The sequence below is a fragment of the Pleurodeles waltl genome, chromosome 3_1, assembly GCF_031143425.1.
Source record: "Pleurodeles waltl isolate 20211129_DDA chromosome 3_1, aPleWal1.hap1.20221129, whole genome shotgun sequence".
In the NCBI taxonomy this organism is placed as follows: domain Eukaryota; kingdom Metazoa; phylum Chordata; class Amphibia; order Caudata; family Salamandridae; genus Pleurodeles; species Pleurodeles waltl.
This window is the reverse complement of record NC_090440.1, coordinates 958533257-958560209: the sequence shown is the minus strand read 5'-3', so window position 1 is coordinate 958560209 and position 26953 is coordinate 958533257. Positions and strand designations below refer to the sequence as shown.

The window sequence follows — 26953 nt, the reverse complement described above, 5'->3', positions numbered from 1 at the left end:
GCATAGTTCCAGGTCTCTGGAGACCAGCAATTCCAGTGTTAGACAGCAGCATAGCTCAGTGTCACAGCTGACTAGGAATGCCACTGCTGGGCTTTCGTTCAACTACCCAGTGCACTCTGGGAGTTGTAGTTTTGTTTACCTTAATCATAACTGGAAAATAATGGTTTGCTCTACTGAAGCTGATTGAGGTAATCAGGAGCAAACTGGGTGCCAATGATAGAGCTGTCAGAAGGAGAGCAGAATCATTGGGAAGAGGGAATGAATGCTGAGCGGTGCCCACAGGCTAGAATGACATTTTTGAACAACACGTGGGGTGGAAGAGGGAGGAGGTTGGTGGCCACAAGGTAGTTCACTGGAGTGGAAGAGTGTAGGAAAGTACCATCTTGCCTGGCATGTTACCCCCATATTTCACTGTATATATGTTGTTTTAGTGTATGTGTCACTGGGACCCTGCCAGCCAGGGCCCCAGTGCTCATAAGTGTGCCCTGTATGCGTTGCCTGTGTTATGACTAACTGTCTCACTGAGGCTCTGCTATCCAAAACCTCAGTGGTTATGCTCTCTCATTTCTTTCCAAATTGTCACTAACAGGCTAGTGACCAATTTCACCAATTTACATTGGCATACTGGAACACCCTTATAATTCCCTAGTATATGGTACTGAGGTACCCAGGGTATTGGGGTTCCAGGAGACCCCTATGGGCTGCAGCATTTCTTGTGCCACCCATAGGGAGATCTGACAATTCTTACACAGGCCTGCCAGTGCAGCCTGAGTGAAATAACGTCCACGTTATTTCACAGCCATTTACCACTGCACTTAAGTAACTTATAAGTCACCTATATGTCTAACCTTTACCTGGTAAAGGTTGGGTGCTAAGTTACTTAGTGTGTGGGCAGCCTGGCACTAGCCAGGGTGCTCCCACATTGTTCAGGGCAAATTCCCCGGACTTTGTGAGTGCGGGGACACCATTACACGCGTGCACTATACGTATGTCACGACATATGTGTAGCGTCACAATGGTAACTCCGAACATGGCCATGTAACATGTCTAGGATCATGGAATTGTCACCCCAATGCCATTCTGGCATTGGGGAGACAATTCCATGATCCCCCGAGTCTCTAGCTCAGACCTGGGTACTGCCAAACTACCTTTCCCGGGGTTTCACTGCAGCTGCTGCTGCTGCCAACCCCTCAGACAGGTTTCTGCCTCCTGGGGTCCAGCCAGGCTTGGCCCAGGAAGGCAGAACAAAGGACTTCCTCAGAGAGAGGGTGTTACACCCTCTCCCTTTGGAAAAAGGTGTCAGGGCTGGGGAGGAGTAGCCTCCCCCAGCCTCTGGAAATGCTTTGATGGGCACAGATGGTGCCCATCTCTGCATAAGCCAGTCTGCACCGGTTCAAGGATCCCTCAGCCCTGCTCTGGCGTGAAACTGGACAAAGGAAAGGGGAGTGACTACTCCCATGACCTGCACCTCCCCTGGGAGGTGCCCAGAGCTCCTCCAGTGTGCTCCAGACCTCTGCCATCTTGGAATGCTGGCACACTGGACTGCTCTGAGTGGCCAGTGCCAGCAGGTGACGTCAGAGACTCCTTCTGATAGGCTCCTTCAGGTGTTGCTAGCCTATCCTCTCTCCTAAGTAGCCAAACCTCCTTTTCTGGCTATTTAGAGTCTCTGCTTTGGGGAATTCCTTAGATAACGAATGCAAGAGCTCATCAGAGTTCCTCTACAACTCTCTCTTCACCTTCTGCCAAGGAATCGACTGCTGACCGCGCTGGAAGCCTGCAAAACTGCAACAAAGTAGCAAAGACGACTACTGCGACCTTGTAACGCTGATCCTGCCGCCTTCTCGACTGTTTTCCTGGTGGTGCATGCTGTGGGGGTAGTCTGCCTCCTCTCTGCACTAGAAGCTCCGAAGAAATCTCCCGTGGGTCGACGGAATCTTCCCCCTGCAACCGCAGGCACCAAAGAACTGCATCACCGGTCCTCTGGGTCTCCTCTCAGCACGACGAGCGAGGTCCCTTGAACTCAGCAACTCTGTCCAAGTGACTCCCACAGTCCAGTGACTCTTCAGTCCAAGTTTGGTGGAGGTAAGTCCTTGCCTCCCCACGCTAGACTGCATTGCTGGGAACCGCATGTTTTGCAGCTACTCCGGCTCCTGTGCACTGTTCCAGGATTTCCTTTGTGCACAGCCAAGCCTGGGTCCCCGGCACTCTAACCTGCAGTGCACGACCTCCTGAGTTGTCCTCCGGCGTTGTGGGACCCTCTTTTGTGACTTGGGTGAGCTCCGGTTCACTCCACTTCGTAGTGCCTGTTCCGGCACTTCTGCGGGTGCTGCTTGCTTCTGAGAGGGCTCCTTATCTTGCTGGGCGCCCCCTCTTTCCCCTCACGCAATTGGCGACATCCTGGTCCCTCCTGGGCCACAGCAGCATCCAAAAACCCTAACCGCGACCCTTGCAGCTAGCAAGGCTTGTTTGCGGTCTTTCTGCACGGAAACACCTCTGCACAACTCTTCACGACGTGGGACATCCATCCTCCAAAGGGGAAGTTTCTAGCCCTTGTCGTTCTTGCAGAATCCACAGCTTCTACCATCAGGTGGCAGCTTCTTTGCACCCACAGCTGGCATTTCCTTGGCATCTGCCCACTTCCGACTTGATCGTGACTTTTGGACTTGGTCCCCTTGTTCCACAGGTACTCTCGTCAGGAAATCCATTGTTGTTGCATTGCTGGTGTTGGTCTTCCCTTGCAGAATTCCCCTATCACAACTTCTGTGCTCTTTGGGGAACTTAGGTGCACTTTGCACCCACTTTTCAGGGTCTTGGGGTGGGCTATTGTTCTAACCCTCACTGTTTCCTTACAGTTCCAGCGACCCTCTACAAGGTCACATAGGTTTGGGGTCCATTCGTGGTTCGCATTCCCCTTCTAGAGTGTATGGTTTGTGTTGCCCCTATCCCTATGTGCCCCCATTGCATTCTATTGTGACTATACATTGTTTGCACTGTTTTCGATTGCTATTACTGCATATTTTGGTATTGTGTACATATATCTTGTGTATATTTGCTATCCTCATACTGAGGGTACTCACTGAGATACTTTGGCATATTGTCATAAAAATAAAGTACCTTTATTTTTAGTATATCTGTGTATTGTGTTTTCTTATGATATTGTGCAAGTGACACTAGTGGTACTGTAGGAGCTTCACTCGTCTCCTAGTTCAGCCTAAGCTGCTCTGCTAAGCTACCTTTTCTATAAGCCTAAGCTGCTAGACACCTCTCTACACTAATAAGGGATACCTGGGCCTAGTGCAAGGTGTAAGTACCCCGTGGTACCCACTACAAGCCAGTCCAGCCTCCTACAAAGAGGTTGGGTGTTCGTTCCCTACCTAACTGCGTACATAAAGATGGAAAACATTTAGCAGAGAAAGCTGACTGCAGCTACCAAGTGAAGGCACACAGGATTAACGGTGTAAGAGCAGCAATAGGAAAGGTAATCAGGGGGAAGGGGAGCCAGCTGGGACAATGGAGAATGCTGAGAATCAGAGAGAGGGGTGCATAAATCACAGGATAGTTAAGTGTCCATGTGAAATGTAAGTGGTGCTCATCAAGTAAAGCACTGCAATACCTTCGGTCAATTTTGAGTCAACAAATTAAATGCATATAAACCTAATCTGAGAGCAGTTAAAACAAGGCCTTAAGACTGCCTACAACCTTATAAAGTATGAGCCCAGACTGTTGTGGTAGCACAAAGATCCCAGTCATGCACCTGCTTGGGGTCCGTAATCCTGAACAAACATTGAACAAGCTGGTCCTCCGAACGGAAGGCAAGAGACCAAAATTCGAAGGGGACGAAGTCGGTGTATGACACCAGGACCTTCGTTGAAGATGGACTAAAAAATGCAAGCTGAACAGAGAGACCATCTTAAAAAGGCACTGTTGTGAAGGCAGTGGACTAGAAAGTGAATATGTTGTATAATATCTACTTAAACTTGTATGAATATGGTCTTTTTTTTAATTAAAAACAAATTAATTTTGCTACATCTTTTTTAATCCTCTAAATTTTTGTCATCGGTGTGAATAGTTTAATTTTAATGAAGAAATCAAAGAATGGACATTGCAGTCCTAGCTAGACAGGGAGGGGATTAATCAGTGATTGTCTTAAGTTGTAGATGCATTTTGTGGCAAGAAAGTGTGCAAAAGACAACAAAAACCTACACTCGTATGGAGTGGCTGTTCGGAATTGTTAACAAATAAGTACCTGGCGAGTGAGTAATCAGTGGAAGGACACTGGCCAGCCACCAATGTCAGTGACTGGAAGGAGTACTTAGTCCAAGCTCAACGTGACGGCAAAAGTAGAACTGAAAGGGCAGGAAGTGAATGCAGACAACGTACTAGCCAACACAAAGTAAGTAAATTCGAGCGATAATGGAATGGATGAATGGTAAGTTCAGTTAAGTACTGGGTGGGTTCTAAGCCTCTTTTAAGAGTTTTTTTTAAACAGAAAAAGCACAAGCCCTTCAGACCTGCCCTACCATACACTTCGACCACTGGTCAGGAACAGAACAGAGCGACTGTTGTATTGCTGCCACCTGGTGCAGACAGTTTATAGCCTGCCCATTGTTTAGGGACAATTATGCTAAAACTCAGAAAAGAAACACAATACAGTAGAGAACTTTTTTTTAACAATGGCCATAGGAAAGAACTTTAGAAACGACAGAAGAAATAATTTGGGGTGCTGACAATTAGGACAAAATACGACTGGATGCCAGACACATATTCAAGTGCAGTATGGTTATACGTTTTTCCACCAAAATGCTTATTTTATTCCACAAAGAGACAGAAAAGCTGAGCAAGCTAAAATAATCCTTCCCTTCAATAACAGTAATAATATACCTTGAAGGGAAATAATAATGACTAGTGGTGTAGTTTGATCAGTAAGATTTTGGGGGGGGATAGGATGGGGGTTGTGAGCTTCAGATTTTCCAACAATCACATTGGCATATAATGTTAAAATACACTATACGACAAGCGGGGCACATGAGAGGGGCTAAAGGGGCAGTGAAAAGGGAGACAAAATGTATTTGGATGGTATTAAGTGAGAGAAAACACAATATTTTGTAAAATAACCAACATTTTTTAAGACTTTAAAACCAGGGAGGAAGAGAATGTGTGCTTTATTGTCTATTTATGTAAAGAATCCTGGTGAAATCCCACAGACACCTCACCATACCTGACCGAAAACACCTGTACCCAACTATTTACCAGAAAATACATCTATTTGGAGGGGTGTAACACCCCTAAACCCTCCCTAAAGCTACGCTTTTGGGAATGACTGGATAAGTCTTGGTGTGTTACAGGAAGCCCAGAAGGAGAGGTGGAACACTGGATAACTGAGGGTGACAGCAAGAATGGTAAGGACATTGCATTAACAATATTGTCCGTTCACGCACCAGACTAACAACCCTTTAAAGAGCAGGAATAAGAATTTACAGAGGGTGAACGGGCTCTGTGGTTTCGAATGTGTCTGTTGGTGCTGAACATCAGAAAGGCAAAAACAAGGAATGCAGAACATGCCACCATGCTAGTGAACGCATAAGAGACCAAAAGATAAAGGAAGGCACTAAAGGCAACCAAGCTATTAAAGGCAGAAAATAAGGCAGAATACACCACTCAGGAAATGTACTGTTAGTACTTCTACCTCCATTGCCTACTTCTTTCACCACTGTTATCCAAATTGTTCACCCAACTCGTACTACACTACCTGTGTTCAAAACAGAACTTTCTGTGGTTGCCCACCACCCATGCTGGGTGGCTATTTTGTGACTTCAGTACTTGGATACACTTGCATGGATGACAATGAATGCATTTTAGGCCCAGCCCACTCCATTGTTGCAATAACGATTTCAGATAATCTTTGCCCTCTCTTTCAGGGGCCCTAGGAGAATTTTATGCAGCTTTCACCAAACACAGAATATTTTCAAATCAAGGAAAACTCCAGCCGGGTAACAAGGTCTTAGTACATCCCTAACTCGGGTTAAAGATGGGGACGGGTTAAAATAGCAGGTCTCCTGCCTTCGCTTGAACAGGACTCAAAAAGGACAACCTCTATTGCGAGTATTCCTCCAAATACCAAAACGTCTAAACACAGAGAAATTGCCCCCATTTTATTAAGGAATGGGGAGATAGCAATTGCTGCTGCAGTACGTTCACGTATCTGCACTTAACACAGTGGTGTGACTTTGTCAATTTTACTCTAATTTAGAGAAGGAGACCATAATCTTTATTGGTCTGGAGATAATGTGTGATTGTCGTTCACCCTGGCTCATATGATTTTTAGCGGTTTATATAAAGGATAAGGATGAGAAGTATAAAAAAAAGTTCATTTTGTAATATCTTCAGCAAGCTTATTTTTGGGTGGCAGCTTGCATTCTTTCAAGATAGGATAATCTCTGTACCTCGCAAGTGCTTTTAAAAGTGTGTTTTCCTATTCTCAAGATTTAAGCTGTGTCTTCCTAAAGCTACCCCACCTCAATGTAGCAGTCATGTGTACATAGTTCTTCCTTTGCAGGGTGCCATGCCCGGTCCTGGGAGCCACAATTTGATTCAACATAAGTGCACGGTGAGATTTTGAAAAGCTTAGAAGCCAAGAGAACTATTATACTTGCCACTTTCACAATATTTTTCTATATTTGAAATACCACATGAATGGTAGTAAGCGCTCTATCAATGCTGCTATACAATACATTAGTGCAGTCTAGATCTGAGAACCCATCTTACAACAGGATCACCTCAAATGTGGTCTGCACACATAATAGTACTGCATGTGATTGTTCAAAGGAAGGGCATAACTATCTATAGTACAGCAGGTGCAGTGGCACCATGGCCCAGAGCTGTAATAGGTCCACTTCAGCCCAGTTAAATGCCTGCGTTTTACTATATACCAAGATGACAGTGACACAATTCTTTTCCCTGCGTTAGGGCCCAAAGCACCCTTGCTACACCAATGGTTCAGAGCAGAAATCAGGATATTATGGGGAGTGGGGGGGAGTACATTAAGGACAGTACTATTTCAGGCAAGAGTGAATGGAATGATTTGCCTGTAGTAACATCATTTTGTCCAAATACTGATGTCCAGGGTCAGATTACTACATTGGCTTTCTTAGTAGGGGAAGGGTGCACACCAAAGCCAAAATGCTCTATTGCAACCCACCAAAAAATCAATTTCAGCTCGCTTGCCTCCTCAGCAGAAACCATTAACCCGTTCCTAAGCAAAGATTTCCTGAAAGGGTTTCTGCTTTGTGGTTTTCAAAATATGGAATAATTATTTAATCTTGGATTAACGTTTTTCCATATAGCCCATACTCAAAAAGATGAATGGCTTTTGACAAGCCACCTACATCAAATGAACAATATTTAACTGTTTTGTCATATCTAAATTTCTGATAAATTAATACTCTAAGACATCTTCTTACCTCCCTTTGGGAAATCTGTGCAGAAGGTATGCTATCATTCTCCATTTTGTCCAAACTGCGCACAATTTCTTCAAAAGACTTCCGATACAATTCATCATTCTGAACTTTGACCTGCAATAGAAAGCATCACAATTTAAGGGTTCCACTTACCCTTCAACATATGTCCAGTTTACAGGACCTCAGCCTACCAAAAACAACAGGGGCTAAATAAAGTAACCAATCATTTCTTAACAAAGCATCCTGCATTTTAACTCAGATACTCAACTATGGTATACCCTAACTTGCAGTATTAAAAGACTTTACATTCTTTATATAATTTATTTGTATTGTAATTCACAATATGTTGTTTTTCTTCTTAAAAAAATAAAATTCTATAGTATTTCTATACAGAAGATCTTTTACATCTCCTCAAAAAACCAGCCTGAGCTTTGCCACAACTCTGGCACTAATTTGAAAAAGTGCTCCTCCTGTTAGTCCGTTGGGATACACTGATCTAAAGTCAATGGGAAGTACATAAGAAGTACGTTTGACACACAGATACATAGCAGCAATCTCAAACATAAATGAAAACTACGAGAATGACAAAATGACCTCCTCTGCCACCTAGGTGGTGAAAGGGTACCATGTTTAGATACAGTTTGGAGGAATTCCACCATCCTTGTGTGGCTGCGATAGAGTTGTGGGCATTGGGGACCTAACCCTGTTTCAAGTGCCTATGATAAGTTGAGAGTTTTGTCCTCAGGATGTCAGGGACACCGGTATGCATGTTTCAAAGATCCCTGGGAATCTTGCACGATGCCAAAATGGTGGAGCACAGGTTGCACTAAACTGTCAATTGTCTGTCAAAATTTCAGGCAGTGTGAGCCCTGCCTGATGACAGGCTTGCCTTTTGCTGATTTCTGGCATGTCCTACTCTCACCCACCCTTTAATCATGCCTTTCCTCATCATAGTGACCGAAAACGAAGAAGTTAAGACTCTAGTATGAAAGTTTTGGTAATGATAGTGCACCTTGTGGCAGGTTAAGGCAAGACCAAGGCCTGAGACCAACCTCCACGAGATGAGAAAGTCAGAACCACAGGTAAAATTGCCCAAAGAACATCTTTTGAAGGATGCTTTACCCAAGTAGTGCGCTAAATGAATCCATAAGAAGACACACAGTGGAACCCTGTTAGGGGAAACCCATGTGAAGTGCACTAAACGATGGAGACAATGCAAAACTAATGTATCTTCTTAATCATTTATCATAAAAGAAGGATGGGCTTACCAGGCAGGGTGAAGTAAACTGCACTGATGTACAAGGCCGTCACTCACAACACTCATGTCTGCATAACTTATCTCTGTGTGACTACCACCTCGAAGTCAGGAAAATAAAGGTAACCACAATAGGTGGGTTGCTAGGAGCCAACCAGGTGACAGCATCATACATCATAGTATCTGAACTCTAGAACCCTCTGTTATTCTTAATGGATCAGAAACCAGCTTTTCAGTCTCTGCTTACCCAGTGGCTGGTGCCCATTGAAATGAAAGAGGACGGGAGGGGATGAATAGTGCTCTTGGAGATCCAACAGTTGTGTATAGTAGAGGGTATTTTGGGTAGGTGGATAATTCTATCACCTAAATGGATTGTTAATGTTTTTCTGTTCAATTCAGCAATACACATAGACACATTGACTAAAAAACAGTCTTTATCAAATCAACACCCCCAACCTTCCAAGATAACACTAAAGGGTATGATTTAGAGTTCGATTGATGGTTTACCCCATCACAAACGTGACGGATATCTCATCTGCCGTATTACAAGTGCCATTGGATATAATGCCCTTGTAACAGTGTAGATGGGATATCTGTCACGTTTGTGGCAGAGTAACCCATCTGTCGAACTCTAAACCAGGACCTGAAACACTACTAAATTTGAAAATATAAGCATCAATTATAACCTCAAATATTAAATAAAATGAAAAGTAGGTTTCCTGATCCCTCCCATAACAACGTTCTGTTTTTAAGGTACATTTTATTTAAAAAAACAAAAAAAAAACTCGCTCCCCAGGGCCCTCCTAAACACACACCTTTTCTCGCCAACACCCATTCAACACAAAACGCCCGATTAGGAGTTGTATGGTTCAGAGGTGACGCCATTGCAGGCCCAGAAAAACACATCTTGTCAGGTTCAAGGATCTTTTTATTTTTGCATGACTAGTCAAAATCATTGCAAATCATCAGATAAAATTAGGAAAAATACAAGAAAATATATAAAAAGAGATTGAGAACTAACACCAGCAGCCGTTAAAAACCATACCATACATGTCAAAAAAGCAAAATGTGAAGTTAGACAAGATGAAACCAGACTTCTCATAATTCAATAATACAAAAAACCGAGCAGCTATTGTAAATGTAGCACAGCAGTTAAGTAAGCAAGAAGATTCACACCCACAGTTCACAGACTTTGGGTGATCATTGTGGCTAGATGAAACATTCCACATTTAAAAGCCATTAGAATGCAAAGGGAGCCTATTCCCCTGAAGTTCCTCTGATGGCAATCAGTTACTAACTACTAATACAGAGGGAGATAAATAATGTAGATATCCTAGCCCTTGCTGAGTCAGGGCAGCTCAAAATGCTATATCAATGTTGATTTAGAAAATGCATGTTAAAACAAGCTAGTCTTTGGTGGCTTGATAAACCATCATGCGACCTCGTCATAAGTGCTCGCAGAGGTGATAAAGCATGATATGTTGGTAAGGTACAGGTGCAGGTGCAAAAAAAACACCCACTATCATGTGCATGGTAATTTCGTAAAGTGCGGGCGCATAAAGCCAGCCACAAACTGCAGCCAAAAACGCTGATAAAAATACTAATGCTATTTTGCCTCTGCATTCACCACTGCTATTGCCAGCTTCACGAATTTTAAAAATCTTGCTTACAGTTGACACGAATCACCTTTTAAGCATTCCTTCGTGACTTTGACTTTGACACCGTGACTTTGCAAGTTCTGATTGTAGGAAGCTGGCCTGGTATGTGGTGGTACCTAAGGCACTTACACCTTATACCAGGTATCTCCTATTAGTGTAGTGTAGCCAGTGTCTCCAAGCTAGGCTTTCTAGAAGTAGCTGTGGATGAGCAGCCAAGGCTTTTCTAGGAGACATGCTAAGCTCATGCAATACCACTGTAGTCACACAGCACTTACACAAATGAAAGAAAACCCTCTGTGTCTGATTATGACTTTGGCAGATGGGATATTCTGCCACAAATGTGACAGATATCCAGCCCGCCGTTTTAAAAGTTCCCTAGGATATAATAGAACTTGCAATAGAACTTGCAATACAGCGGATGCGATATCCACCACGTTTGTGGCAGAGTATCCCATCCGCCAAGGTCGTACTCAGCCCTCAGTGCTACAAAAATAAAGATGCTTTGTTTTAGTGACATATTACCAAAAAGTACTAGAGAGTCAACCATCCAATAGGAGGTAAGTAACATACTAGGTATGCACACTAGTAAACAGAATTAGGCATAAACAGTCGAAAATTGCAAATAGCATTAGACAATAGTGACCATAGAGGGAGCCCAAACCATATACTAAAAAAATGGAATGCGAATGCAGGCCCCCCCTACCTAGGTAAGTGGAATGTGTTAAGGAAAGCTGGGGGGAACTAAGAAACCCCAAAGGTAAGTACCACAGTGTCCCCCAGTGACCAGGAAGAAAGGAGTAAGTTACTGGATTCTCCCCAAACCACCCAATTGGACTAAAAAGAAGATAATGCAACACCCAGACACGACTGCAAGAAACCAGCAGCTGATTCCAGAAGAGGAAGACCTGAAAAAGAAGGGGATCAAGTGCAGAAGTTGCAGGAGTGTCTGGTGGTGGCAGGAGCCACTACTCTCCCATCTGTGGTTGCAGGAGTTGGTCGACGGTAGGCCAAAGATGGTCAGCAATGCAGCCATGGAGTCGGTGAAGAGTTCCTGGAGGATGCAGTCGACGTCCCACGCCGGATGGAAGATAGTGGTCTGTCCGTGGTGTGGACAAGCCACAAACAAGCCTTGGCAAAGGCAAGAGTTGTGGTAGAAGAACAGTGGAGCTACTGGGGACAAGCAAGGTCCAGGAGGACTCAACCCCTGGAGTGGGGGGGGGTAACTAGCCCTGCAAAGGGGATTGGTCACCTAGCTAGGTGAGCACCTATCAGGAGAGAGCTCTGATGTCACCTGCCTGACCTGGCCACTCAGATGATCCCAGAGGCCTGGGCCCACCTTGGATTTAAGATGGCAGAATCAAGGGATCCTCTGGAGGAGCTCTGGGCACCACCCCTGGGGTGGTGATGGACAAGGGAGAGGTCACTCCCCCTTACATTGTCCAGGTTCACACCAGAGCAGGGACTGGAGTCTGAACTGGTGCAGACTGGTTTATGCAAGCAGGGCACCAAATGTGCCCTTCAAAGCATACCAGTGACTTGGGGAGGCTACCCCTTCCAGGCCATGCAACACCGTTTTCCAAAGGAAGAGGGTGTTACCCCCCCTCTCCTAGAGGAAATCCTTTGTTCTGCCTTCCTGGGCTTGAGCTGATCAAGCAGCAGGAGAGCAGAAATTAGTCTGAGGGATGGTAGCAGCTTTGGCTGCTCGGAAAACTCCAGAAAGCTGGTAGGAGCAATGCTGGGGAATAAGGAGCCCCAGAGTACGTGGAATCATACTTCCAATAATAGCAACAGTATTGGTGCATGAATCTAACATGTCCGATGCCAAACATGCCTAAGTTCGGAGTTACTATTATGTAGCTGGATATAGGTAGTGACCTATGTCCAGTACACGCATCAAATGGCGTCCCCGCACGCACGAAGTCCATGAAATGGAGCTGGAGTTCATGGGGCACCTCTGCTCATGCAGAGGTGCCCTCATGCACAGATACCTGCATCCTGCCCTCTGGGCTAGGAGGGCCTACCATAGGGGTGACTTGCAGTGACCCATAGTGAAAAGGGTGCATGCACCTTTTCACGCAGGCTGCAATAGCAGGCCTACAGATACACTTTGTATGAGGTCCCCATTGGTGGCGTAATACATGCTGCATGGCAATTCCATAGGTACCAGGGTACTATATACTTGGGACTTATATGGGGGCACCAGTATGCCAAATGTGGAATGTGTGTGGTCCAAGCAACCAAATTTAAAGGGAGTTAGCATAGTCACTGGGGTCCTGGTTAGGAGGGTCCCAGTGAACACAGTCAAACACACTGACAATAGGCAAAAAGTGGGGTAACAATGCTAAAAAGAGGATCCTTTCCTATACTGATGTTCAGCCTTTTAAAGATTTGTGCAAGCCAGTAGCGTCTTGGTGCAACAAATGTGGGGCATATTAAGATAATATGCAGGAGAGACTTAGTTGATGAGGCCCACCCTCACATAGAGTATCCAGAGTTCCTGACAAGCAACCAGCCTGGAAGGTAACTGTACCCCCTCCCTGCACGTGCAGTTACAAGTTACTGTCTGCAAAATTGAGAATAACTGCAGACACTGAATTAGTAGATCGTTTTTCATATATGGATCCTTCATTCTGGGGACAGTTCCTCTCCAATTTACCACCTGCTACAAACAGGTGGTAAATTTGTGCTGTGCGCCTTTAAAGAGCTGGAGATACATGTGGGGTGAGTCTCAGGGGCATGGTAGGCTGTGGCTTGGCTGAGGGGAGGTTTTCATGCTCTTTGTAGCATTGTGGGTCCCGATGACCCATGTTAAAATACTGTATGGGGAAGTTGTAGAGACCCCACCTGTCAGTGTTTGATCATGGTTTGGCCCAGCTCGTGCCGTGACCACTATAATACATAGCTGGCCAGATGAGGTAGAACCCGGCACAAATTTAAGCTGTGGTGTACGAGTTATTGCTGTTTGTGCCCTGTTTAACAGGGACACTACACTCTCCTGTGCCGTTGGAAGGGGTGGAGAGAGGGACAGTCACCCTTTAGGCAGAGATGCTGCCCACCAGCACTCAAAGTTATTGTCAAGCTTTTTCTGGTGGGTAAAATAGAGGCTGGAGTTCCGCCAACCTGGTAAATCGAGATGGACGTTTCATGAAATGGAGTACCTCAGGAATGCCGTTGTGCCCGACTCCTAATCAAGCACTATGGGGGTCATTACAACTCTGGCAGTCAAAGACCGCCAGGGCTGTTGTGGCGATTGCACCGCCAACAGGCTGGCGGTGCAATCCAGGGAATTATGACCGCGCCACATTTGCCCTGGCGGTGATAATCCGCCTGGGCAGCGCTGCTTGCAGCGCTGACCGGGGGATTACGAGTCCCTGACCGTGAGCCTTTTCCTTGCGGTTCGAACCTTCAGGAAAAGGCTGGCGGTACGGGGAGTCGCGGGGCCAGCGGGGCTTCAGCCGCCCGCCAAGGTCATAATGAGGGCCTATGTCTGCACAGCAGGCTCTTGTCCACCATGCGAATCGCATGTCTGCAACCTGAGGGGACTTGCACATCTCAATGCAAAGCTATAAGTCCACTCTACTGGTTGTTGTAGGCCCGAACAGCCAACAGGGGAGTATAGTGATCCACCAGCTTCAAACATTAATTCTTTGTCTCTGAGGCATCTAAAAATTAAAAGAAAAATGAAAATGTAGAGATCAGGTATTCTTTTGAAGGTAGTTCCCCTTAAAGCAGCTATGGCGGCTGCTTTACGTTCAACTGAGTGTCTCTTAAGCAACTCTTTCGCTGGTCCAATAATAGCAGGACTCAATGCTCAATTCAAATATGACAAGACTGGGTGCCGTAATTAGCTACTGTAATGGTCAGTCTCTGCACCTCTATCATCTCTACTCTTATGCCACATGTATCTAATGTCACAAAGCTGTGGAAAGTTAACTAGTCATTGAAGCACTCTGCAGATACTTTCACTTTTCCCTCCAGGAGAATCCTGGACACTTAAAGACTCTAGTCCAGCTTCATTATCAAGAGAATGCTATTCAGCTGAGATGAAAGACTGGAGGTTCAGAAATTCCCTTCAGTCTCTCATTCAGCTCACACTGATAAGGAAAAGCTACAGGTCAAGCACTTGAGGTAGCCTTTGGGTTAAGCGAGGCTCCTCACCCCAGGTAGCACTGGGGCTGTCTCCATCCTAGAGCACCAACAACGGGGACACAAAAGAAGAGTTAGGTTTCTGCACCTAGCTGTCATCAGCCCTACTGAAGGAGCAATCAGGGTGAGAGAAAAAGGCAGGCTTCACCTAAAGACTTCATAGCCTTTCACAACAGAGTCTGAGGTCTGACCCCTCACCCACCTCACCCCACATACAGCAAATGGCAGCACACAGAAGACGTATCTGCAGCTACTTGGTAACCAAAAGGCCCACAGAATTTCTGAAGACAGCCCACCCCATCCCTAATTAAAGCATCTGGGTCTCCTCACTCCAGCTACAGGAATGTAAGCAATATACTTCCACTGTCTGGGACCACAGGCCTGAGGTTCCATTCTGTGGTAGGCCAAACCAAAGGTATCCAAAATGGATCCTACTTGACTCCAATACTTTGCATGTGTGTGAGACTTGATACAACATACACAAACATGCCTAACACATGATGAGGGCTGACCTCGCTAACCGTCCCCCACAACAGCTCATTCTTTTGCACATGCCATTCTGGCATTAGACTTATCTCCACTGGGAGTTAATTTTCTATCATGTTTGAAGAATCCATACTCTCTGCTACCAAGTACTCCTCTTACTCTAGTTCAGCCATTGCTGAGGACATTGTTCATGTCTTTCTCCCTCACTGACGTGCTCTCACCAATGTATCTCTCTAAAACAGAGTTATTGTAAAATGTCTGAAAGCTGCACATGTGCACCGTCCTTAAAAAAAAAAAAAAAAAATAAAAAAAAAAAAAACAACCTTCAAAGTTTGAAAACTGTTGTCCCATCTCTACTCTACCTTTTCTGGCTATGGGTATTGAAAAATGTGTATACCCCAATTGACAAAACATACTGAATGAGAACGTATTGAGTTTGCTCTAATTTAGTTTCAGAGCATGTCACAGTATGGAACTTGCAAAACTCAAGCTGATCGTTCATATCCTTCACACTTTCAGTAAGGCCCACCTCTGAGTTCTCTCTACTGGATGTAATTGCATTCTTTAATTCAGTCAATCATCCAACTTCTCCTTGACACAAAATTGCCTCAGGGGAGCTGTCCTCCAGTGGAACCTCTCTTATGTATCAGTTTTGTCTTCTGAAAAATTACTTAACCCCCGTCCCGTAATCCACTCCTGATGTGCTAGATGCTTACACATTAACACAGATTACCGAGTTCTCAGCTGTTTCTATTGGTCACTGAATACTGCTTGCTTGACCAATAGGTTACATGCTGTCTGTTGCTCAAATACTTATATATGTATGCATGATGATGCCCTTAAGTGTTTCTATGTTTGTTGGAAATCATATCTCCCATTGCATGCTTACACATTGTCATTACCGATTTTACAACCATTCTACTACTCATCGGCTGTGGTACTGTCATCTTTCTCTTGATCCGACGAGAAAATCAATAACATGGATAACACCTATCCAGCAGAACAAAGATGCAGAGAGACCCTAGCACATATCAGGGACATGCTTGGTATTTTGAACTTAGTGTAAGTTGGATACTAACTTTTAGACAATGTACCATTGATAGTAACTTTCAGACAATGTACAAATGAAACCAGTGTTCTGGTGTATAAAACGTCCAGCTGAAATAATCTTGGATTTACACCTATAGCAACCTGCAGTGGCTTTGCTAGATGTGGAAAGTTGCTACAACCACTGCAATTACACCAGAGACAATGTAACACAATGTGTTTGTCCCTACTACAAAATGCAAACTATGAGGGATTAATCACACCAGTGACAATCTTTGAAAAGTTGCCTAATGACTGTCCAGACTCGCTGTTAATGTTAAAGCCTCTGAATCCAGTACCCTCACCATCACTGAGTACCTTGGAATTGCACCTGAATAGGGCTCCATCTCTTGTACAAGCTAATAATGATAACTAGCACGCCTTAATTAGATTTCATAACCACCACACATGTGCTGCATGTGCACCGGACAATGTTGATATGTCCTTAGATGAGGATTAAAAGCAGAATTCTAACTTATCATAGAAACTGTACCAAAGAATTAATGATTTTTGTATGGACTGTTTTTTATTTTTGCTTGTTCTTTTAAAGCCTCATAATATTTATTGGCATTTTCAGTATCATGCCTGATCTGATTAATCACCAACAAGCAACAGTCTTAGCCAACGCAGACATTTTCACGATAATGCATATAACATTTTGCTATTGCTTAAAACATGCAAGGCTTAAACAAAACAATTCATGCATTGCTTAGTGCATTTATTCTTTGTGTAATCATGCTTTAATGATATTACATTATTTGCGTTACTTTTATGCTTCATATGTATATTACATATTATAAGAGATTAGTTTAAATATAGAATTTTATATCTCAGTGTTCTGAGAGCATGGATTTTCTTATAAATTAGATAAGTCTGTATATATCTTGCCCCCATATGATGTCATAATTCAGATGTACAAGCAGGGAATGATGTAAAGACATAGGCCCTCATTCCAACCCTGGCGGTCTATGACCGCCAGGGTGGAGGGCAACGGAAGCACCGCAAACAGGCTGGCGGTGCTTCCAGGGCCATTCTGACCGCGGCGGTAAAGCCGCGGTCAGAAAAGGGGATCCGGCGGTTTCCCGCCGGATTTCCCCTGGCCTGGAGAATCCTCCATGGCGGTGCTGCTTGCAGCGTCGCCATGGGGATTCCGACCCCCTTCCCGCCAGCCTGTTTCTGGCGGTTTACACCGCCAGAACCAGGATGGCGGGAACCGGTGTCGTGGGGCCCCCTAACAGGGCCCCATTAGGATTTTCACTGTCTGCTTTGCAAACAGTGAAAATCGCGACGGGTGCTACTGCACCCGTCGCACCCCTGCAACTCCTCCGGCTCCATTCGGAGTCGGCTTCATTGTTGCAGGGTCTTTCCCGCTGAGCTGCCGGGTGCCCTTTTGGCGGTCGCCCGCCAGCCCAGCGGGAAAGCCAGAATGGCCTCCGCGGTCTTTTGACCGCAGAGCGGCCAAGTGGCAGTTCCCGCCCGGCGGGCGGGGCCCGCCGCCCGCCAAAGTCAAAATGAGGCCCATAATGCCTGAACCCATTTTAGTAAGGCCGCAACTCCTTTTTCTGCGTTTCTGCAAAGACTACAACATGCCTGCCTCTGACACGTCACCTGTCCTTATCTTTCCGAGAACTGTGTGCAAGTGTCAAGTTATTTAGATACATACATCAACAAGACACCTGCTGTGACAACAGCCTGGAGCAAGTGTACTGTTATCTTGCTCTCAAGGACAAATAAGAATAATAGCCAAAACAGTGTCGTCGGAATTGTCTTATTGTTACATTATATGTTTAAAGGGATGAGTCTTAGCATAGGATCTTGACGCTCATTGGTTATATCAAACATTCCTATGGTAATGTTGGAAATTCCATCTTAGATACCATACAATGTAAAAGAACTGCCACTTGACCACCTCTCAGGAGAGGTCCTTCACCCCAGGTCACCCCAGGTTTTCACGAGCAAGATACTGCCAGAGAAGATCCTGCCTGCCAGGGATGCTGCTGTATCCCCCTTTCTACTGAAAACTGATATCAAGCCTGAGCCAAGGAGGAGCTGATGCTGAATGCGTATTTGCCATTCACAGAGAACGTGGCCGCCAGCGTTTTGCTGTAAATAAGATATGCAAAGGCCTTATGCTCCCTAAGAAAATTTTGTTGCAAGTTATTCAACTCTATACTTCAATGTGTAGTTTTAGAAGTAGGTTTTTGGGTATTGGGTTTTTAGGTGACATTTTAACCATGGTAGAAATGTTTATGTTATTCTTGTTGTTCACAACATGTTGAGAGAAACATGTTTTTTAGTTAAAGTATCTTTTTCTGAGTGCATCTTCTGTGTTTGTGACTCAAGACAACAAAAAACGATTTGGGAGTTTTTTCTGGTCACCACAGTCTCCCTGGATCCCTGTTTAGAGACTGTAAGGAACCGTAAAGCAATTACATCACTTCAGCTATTTATTGGGTGGACCTCTGCGGGGCTAAAAAAAACAGTTTTTCACATCCAAGCATTTGGTGCATTGAACTAAGTTCACTCATATCACACATGGGTGGGAAAGCAAACCTTGAAGAGCTGAGCCAGAAACTCAGTTTACGCAACATTACCAATACATTCTGTGTTTTTGTTTTACTCTCAACCCATGTACGCTCTGCATGTTTTAGTTTCCTCTATAATGGGCTGCCAACTGTATGTGTTATAAGCATTTTGTTTTGTTTTGGCCTCTGAATCTGCCTGGTGCTCTCACATCTCACCTCTCTACACCTCTTTACAGTGCCCTGAAACCTGGGTGGGTGAAGTTTGCACTTTATCAGACAACAAATAAATAACTAAAAATAAAACCGGCATATGTTAAAGCCAAAATTGTTGTAAAAAATTTGAAGGGGTAAAACTCTGGCAACCATATACAAAAGGTTAGTTTCACACAGCATGCCATGAGTCACAGATATAAGGAGGGGTGATATATAGTAAATGCAGGGACCAGATTTCATGTTAGACTGATGCACAACAGTGCAATCCATGAGGGAGAAAATTCTGCAAGGCATGGTGAATATGCACTACATATTCCAATGCATACTCTAATGCACAGAGCATGTACATACCTGAGCTAGTCTAGAACAATGAGAACATCCTCATTGTCACTTCATACTATAGCTTAAATGTTTGTAATATGATTTGCATTCTGGTGTTCTAGTGTACCAGGCAGCCTTGCTGCATTATTCATGCTCACTGTTACTTCAACACCTTCCTTTTTACAAGGGCTAGGACTTGTCTTAAACCACATAGTAATTCCAGGTTTAACAACCCTCAGATCCTTATAGTGTTATATAAGACTTGCGTTATTCACAGAATCTGGAAACCATTATTCCTCATTCTAGTGCTTGACTTTTGGCATGTATTTGATTACTTAAACCTGCCTAAGCCCACCTAGGTAGACTGTCATATGTTTTATCTAGCTGACAACTGTCTTGGGTAGGTGACATAATACACACCTACTGCCTTTTATGTGGAATAACAAGTTACTTGTAACAGTCTGAAAGTCTAACTTTTGAATTTGGGTTTTATATTCCTTTCTAAATATTCAAATTCTTAGTGGCTATCTGTAGTCCTTACTTCAACTACCTAGGATGGTGTGCTGTAGTTAGCTTCACCACTCTTCAAACCTACTTCTTAGAATCCTTTACCCAAACTTCCTCAATTATTAAGGAATTCAAATAAACAGATCTTTGTGATAGTTCTGGTCGACAAAGACTGAGAGCATAGTCTATAAACCGCCAAATCAAAAAAAAATTTCCTTCTAGTGCCTAGTTTGATTCATTGAGGCATTTCATCTACACTGAGGACCACAGAAGAATTACTTACTAACACCACTGAGAAGAACTGCTAATCTGTAACACCAAGAATAAATATTTTCTATAAGATAGGTTTTCCAGCACAGAAGCTTTCAAGGTCTGTGCAGTTGGAAACTACCCTTTGATCATCAAAACAAATCCATCACATTTTTGAAGCCCCATGGCAAAACTGGGACCAAAATGATAAAATCCCCAGAAATAACTCCTTTAGGGGGTAGAATGCATACAAGAATAGTAAGAAGACAGGGAGTCAAATTGGATAATAATGCAGTGGTGCTTCTAAGTATGGATGAACTACATACCTGTAAACCTAGTTCTCATTCAACAGAATTTTCATGAAAATCGTAAGCTTTCAATAGTCTAAAAAATACACAGGATCCAGAACATTTTAGATAAAACATAACTAAATAAACAATTTCCTATCGAAAAGACAATTTTAAAATCAATATTAACTTTGACAGTTGACTCTACTGGTAATACTTAGCTTTTCCCCTAAAAAATAGTATCCAATTTATAAAGTCACCAGGCTTACCAATAAGTGACTAGAAACAGGTTTCAGATAGGCTGCACCCTTCAGAAACTCTAAACTGACACTGTGTCACATCTGTGCCCAAAGCAAGCCAAAGTACTACAACTCAAGTTTACGCAGCTTTCAGAGGTGTAGTAGTCTTGGACGCACCCCTGTTTAGTGTGTTTCTGATTGCCATGCCATGTTCAAAGTCAGCCTTTTGTTTGTCAAAGCCACTTTAACGTCTCCACAGGATGGCGCGGAGTGAGAGCAGCAAGCCTCCCGTTTACCACATGGCACTTGAAAGGTCAAACTCAGCCTTCTTCATGAGATCACAGATGTTATGAGCACTTGGTGGAAAGAGGAGCTTGACCATAAAGGAAAGAGCCCAATCCAAGATGGTGTTTTCTACAATGGAAATCACAGGAACTTCCCAATCTATGATGTGGAAGAGTCTGGTTTTTGGCATATCAAAGACAGCACCTGGAAAGGGCGGATGTGTTACAATGCAATTTTCCCCTGATTTTCTGTTGCGCTCAACACTCCCTTGCTCTACATAGTTGTTCTTGATGTTTTTCAGCAGGTCTAGATCAGATCAGTCCTTGTGATTTTTTTGCCTTTTCATTTGTCTGTGGTAGCTGCTGCTGACTTTGTTATAATATTCCTCCAAGTGCATCTGGATCATTTTATTGATGGCCATCAGACTCTGGACCCCTTATCCTGCTAGGGTGTTTTCTCCTTCCCTATGTCAAAGGAAGTTTGGTGCCTTATTGAGTATCACCAACCATTCTACATCATCAACTAAGATTTATACAGAGGTCCAAAAAATGTTTTTTTTTTCCTTATGGGGTATTCCTCCTAGCTGCACCTCTCAAAAGAAGACACCCATCACCATGTCACATATATTATTCTGTGCAGCGTGGCACCTTGGATTCTTGGAGGAGCCTCCATCTTCTCAGTAAATTTCAAAGAGCATGCAATAGATCTATATAATTTCCCATTACTGAGAATACCTTTGGTATGGTTAATTGTTCCCAGGTATTGACGCACCTTGAAGTAGTGGCTTGGGCTTCTGAACTGTCAAAAAATAGGGTACATTCATTCTTATCAGGTATAGGACAAATAGATTTTGTAAGCCTTCACCTCACCACACTGAGTTAAATTGTGCCATCTCTTATGACACTGCACTTTTAACCCTCCAATCAGCATTTTTATCTAACGACTTGAGGGGTTCTTGAGGGAATATAATCTTTATTATGAGATGTACATGATGTCACCTAGCTAGTGGAGCAGACAAAAAAAAGGGAAACAACATCTCACATAAGCATGTTTAATGGACTTCTAGGTTTGGGTGCCGAAACCAAGTTGTATCTAAGTTGGGGAAAACCCGATTTTGTTATAAGTGGAGTATTAATATCAGCAGAACTTGACTGAAAAAAGTTCAGGTGGCCAAAGAGCCTCTTTGCTCTAAGACCATCTTAAGTACTTCAGCAGACATCAGGCGACATAGCTGTTGGAGGCCAGTGCTGCACAATGGTATATCATAGACAGTGCAAAAACAAGAATGTCGCACTAACAGTCCTTGAAGGTCAAAGTGAAGAGACTTTCGAGTGACCCCCAGAGTGATCCCAGGAGAGAGCCATAAACTTGATTGTTTGACAAAACATTAAACAAATTACTGTTTATGGGTCATTAGTCCAAAATTAGCCCAATATGAATAAGTTTTCCATAGAGAATATATTACCACTAGTGTGTACAGTACCAGTACAAAGTCAATTAAGATAATAAAACTAGTACTAACCCTCTTATCCATACCCTAGGGGCGGTCCAAGTGAGGAAAATGTATTTACATGGTACCCAATTTGCTTATACTAAAACCCAACAAAAATCACTTGAAGTTTTACGGATTAAAAAGGTTTTCACCAATTACTACATTTTCCAAAAATAAACTGAAAATAGGCAAACAAAATGCTTGTTATCCATCTATAGACAAAGAAGCGTGACAATCTGCAATTTTACATTGCTTACAAGATAGTGATGCGATCTGGTCAGTCTCTCACTTTTATCCACCTGTAATTTTACATTATACAGATGCAGCTCTTGCACTCCCCTGAAAGTTTATGAGCTTGAAAAAGGAAAGCTTAGCACACATTTTAATCAGGCTCTGATGGAGCCAAATGATACTCAGAAGACAGTGGGATACAGTGTGCATACCTCAGTATATCACAGCGGGTGTTCCAGTAAGAGTCAAATTTGGTTGTGAATTATAATAAGACTTAAGGGCAAAACCCAGGAAAGTACCTATTCCCATCAGAACCTGGAATTAAACACAAACAAATGCAGTAATATCTGTATTCAAAACACAACAATGCTTTTTTTATATCAATTTGGTATGTGGTGACCCTACCCAGCTGTACTTTTGCCTGTGTGGCAGAATGGAAACCTTCAGCTAAAGCAATAACAAAATTTGAGATGCCCAATGCCCTCAGCATGTTCATAAACAAAGACGTTCTACCTTGTTGAGTGCTGCACGTAAACATGTAAATTGATAAAAAGGTCTTCTAATGTTGATGTCCCTGCTAAGTTTCACATGGCGAATACTCAATAGGGCGGATTGCTGGATAGACCTTCTGTTGTCAGAGTTGCTGCATGTAATGGTGACTACATCCTTTGGCCACTTAACATTTAGAAATATCATGTGGAAGCACCAAGTGTCTCCCTGAAGGTTCACGGAATAGAGGAAAAAAACAAAATATGCCAAACAGACAGGATATCCATGGTGGAAAATTGTAGGGGAACCTAGCGTTCAGAAACCTGGGACCGAATCCAACTGGAGCAGGAGTCAAGAGAATGAGTAGGATTCCAGGAGATGGAGCAGGAAAACACAGAAGACCAGGAGCAAGTAATCAGGCAATGATTCTAGCTCACTACATAAGGGGAAAACAGAAGTGAGAGAAGAAGCAGTACACGTTTCTCACCCGTGATGGAGTGGGAAATAGACAATTGTAATACTGGTGTGGAAGCCATTATGGTTGGGGCAAACTAATTATTTCACTTCCTGTTCCTGAAGAATAGAGGATTGGGAAAGAAATCATCTTGGGTGGGTCCATGGATCAGAAGAAGTTTCATAAGTGGTGTTAGAAGAAAGGTTGTAGATAAAGGTTATAGAAAAAAGGGGCAGACTTACAGGTGAGATAGCATATTAGTCCTCCCTCAGGTGGTCTACAAAGATGTTACAACATGTCAGTCTAAATTTGTTAGAATGTGAACACTGCACAAAAGAGTCCATGTCGAAGGAAAGGCCAGCACCAGTCTCCCAATTGAAATAGTGGACTTTAAAACTGTGCTCTCCTAGGACCTGGTGACACAGCGGCGGCATAACAGGACAGTGCCCTCCAGGGGACCAGGTTTACCAGGAAAGGCACAATAGAATTTGATTATAAATGAAGGCGAATGAACAGAAGAAGCTGCCATCCAAGAACCTACCAGTAGGGTGAGCTCCACTATATTTTTCCCCTAGCTGGGAAGTACAATTGCAGCATAGAATAAGGGAGAAGAGTAAATTCCAATATCTTCTCTTTCTTACTTCTTGTATACTGATTTGATTAGAGAATCCAGTTCAATCAAGAAAGTCAGAGGCTGCTAAATAGAGGGAGACCCAATGTGTCACTTGATGACTGTATTAGGAATTACATCTGGGCCCGAAACCATGCTGCCCTTTAAGATGCCCAATGATAGCAATTAAACCTACATCTGCAGGAATGTGGAATTGCTATAGCCAAGGAAATTGTTTGGGTTCAACGGCAAGAACTTTTTATATTTATTTTGTCCTTGGGACATGTAGGCCCAACTTTCTGCAGCACAAACCCTTTGTGTGACAGTTTACAGTACCACATTATGGATCAGGGAAGGGCATTGTCGACAATAAAGGTAACATTTGTGTCTATATGGTAATGCTGTTCGAATTTGTATTCATGGCTCACTTAATGCAAAGCTTTTATTTTTATGGTGAGTGGGCTAAGGAATTGCTGCAAGCTCGGACTGCACTTCTGATAGAGTAGTTCCAGTATAAAAATGTGTACACACGCTTGCAAAGTTTAACAATATGAGGCTATGCATAATGCTCCCAGAATGCACACTAAGTATATGCAAATATATGCAAAAGCTTAAAAGCAATATTGAGTATTCTTTGCTTTCAAAATCAAAACATTCAAGAAAAAATGCAACAAGAAAAAATAAGTTTTGCTAAACTACTGTGAAATGTTATTTACCATTTCTTTGAAGTATCATTTAGTCAAATGTGTTCCTGCATGCTAGTGTTTATAAAAATATATCCATAATGGAAAAATCAGTGTAACGAGTTTCAACAAGATTATGGCAAACATGACAATAAACGAGCATTGGTAAAGCCAGTAGGTTCGACCTTTGTCGTCAGCCTCTTGGTTCTGTCAGTGCATGTCTTGTTTTGATATGGTTTTGGTAACACTTTATTGTTGTAGGAGTTGCTGGTACCTCACTATTATAACAAACACTGGCAAAAAGAGAAAAATATTTTGGTCTCAAAACGCACACATTGCAACTGTAGTTTCCTGGCATTGAACAAAACTACTTTGGGTGCAAGTATGCTCCTTGTGAAACAGCAAAATGCTGTCACTCATAGTGAAGCCAGCCAATAAAGAGAGACAGAATTTTAATAAGCACATTGTCTTGGTTAATGCCAGACCCAATTAGGGGCCCAATTCTTAAAATAAATCACAAAAGTGCATCCATGGAATATATTCTTGAATTAGTGCAGATTTAAGACTCATGAATTACCAAGAATTTACAAAAGTAGGCCAGGAAATGGTACTTCTAGAAAATATCTTTGAACTGCAGGTTGAGCAAATATGTATGTGCAGACGTACTCAAGCCAAAATCTGTTGAGCACATACAAGTTTATTTTACCTCCAATTATTTTTTTCCCAACTGTTAGGAATAGATTTCCAAGCTTTCTTAGTAAAGGAAAAGGTTAGAGAAGAGCTAGCAAAAATCTCTAAATCATGTAAGTTTGTAGGTTTGCACAGACTCAAAAGAGTTTCAACCCTGGAACTACTGCTTACGCTACCTACAGCCCCAGTATGTACATCAGTGGAAAGGTGTCAAAATAAGGGGTTTACTAGTTTTCATACCCTACTATAGTATGAGCCCTACCATAATCAGAGGGGCCACTATTAGAGCCCTTATATAATGAGACTGCTTCCATAATGTGTCGCCGCACTACATGGCGCCAAAGGAACAAGTGGATTTTGCTACAGGACAAGTAGATACATGAACCAACATGTCCCATGGACAAGTACATATTTTATTAAATTCCACACACCTGATCTGCAATCAGAATTCAAACTGATTGTCAGACCACAGTAATTTATATTAAATTGGTAATTCCCTGTGGGATGATAGAACTGACAGAGATAAACACACCAATCTTGTTCAGAGTGGGCTGTCATGAGTGAAACTAGACCCTGATGCAACTGGATAAAAAAGTGATGACATCAGATGTAATTGCTTTCCGCATGTCTTTTCAAGTCTTAGAGCCAACCAATCTTTTTTTATGCGCTATTAAATTCTTGCATTTGCAAACTTCAACTTTAAAGTGCACAAAAGTTCTACAGTTATTATTGTCTAAAGCTTTGTGGAGGGCCTTTCTAGCCAGATGACATTCATTGAAAAACCATATTTCTAAAACATTTGATTAGTTGGTATGTTTTCTCAAAGTGGTAGAGAGAGTTATTCCCATCTGACAGAGGCTGGTATTAGCTAACTTTAGTGGTGAGAGATGTGCTACTTCACTTTTTTATATTTTATTTTCGCCCTTTATAAATGGACATTGGAGCTTGAAGAAATTAATTTAAAGCATTGTCAATTGAAGGGTTGAAGTAACAAAACTGTGATCAGCAAGCAGTCAGTGACCAGTCATGGCAATATGGTAAATTTGTTACAACATGTGAAAGTTCATGAATCAAATGAAAACTAGTGAATAAGGGTGACTTCCCTGATCTGATAAATGTTCACCTTACTCGCGGTCATATATAAATCAGCCATCAGTGGTCACTCTGTCACTTTGCCTTAATGCATCCAGACCAAACAAAAATGGAGATGGTAAAACAAAATGTTTCTTTATGTACCTTCTCATTTTCATCGTCTTCTGAGCTTTCAACAATTTTTGCATGCAGGTCACACCCCAAACCCCTCCACGGGATTACAATATTGGGGGGTTGAGCAAACGTAATCAGTCATCTTCTGATACATAAGAAAAAAGGTTACTTACCTCTAACTCTGGTTATCTTTCATGGATTCGTATGCTTGAATTTTTCGCAGTCGTCAGACTCTGGAACCCTCAATAACAATGCTAACATAGCAGTGTAGGCCCTACACTGGATAACATTGAATTTCACAACAGACTTTAGTAATCCATTCACATCATTAGGTATGATCCAAACTACAACCAATCAGAGACCAGCACCCTCAGGTGTTCCCCT

The 26953-nt window shown here is 43.0% G+C and overlaps 1 protein-coding gene across 3 annotated transcripts in view; it reads right to left on the bottom strand.

Moving 5' to 3' along the window:
• The window catches only part of INPP5B (inositol polyphosphate-5-phosphatase B), a 738051-nt gene that overhangs the window by 218703 nt on the left and 492395 nt on the right, over positions 1 to 26953 (bottom strand). For all 3 annotated transcript variants that reach the window (XM_069223977.1, XM_069223978.1, XM_069223979.1), the window contains one exon: positions 7461 to 7571. In XM_069223977.1, coding sequence (XP_069080078.1) covers positions 7461 to 7571 — 111 coding nt within the window. The remainder of the gene's footprint in view (positions 1 to 7460; positions 7572 to 26953) is intronic.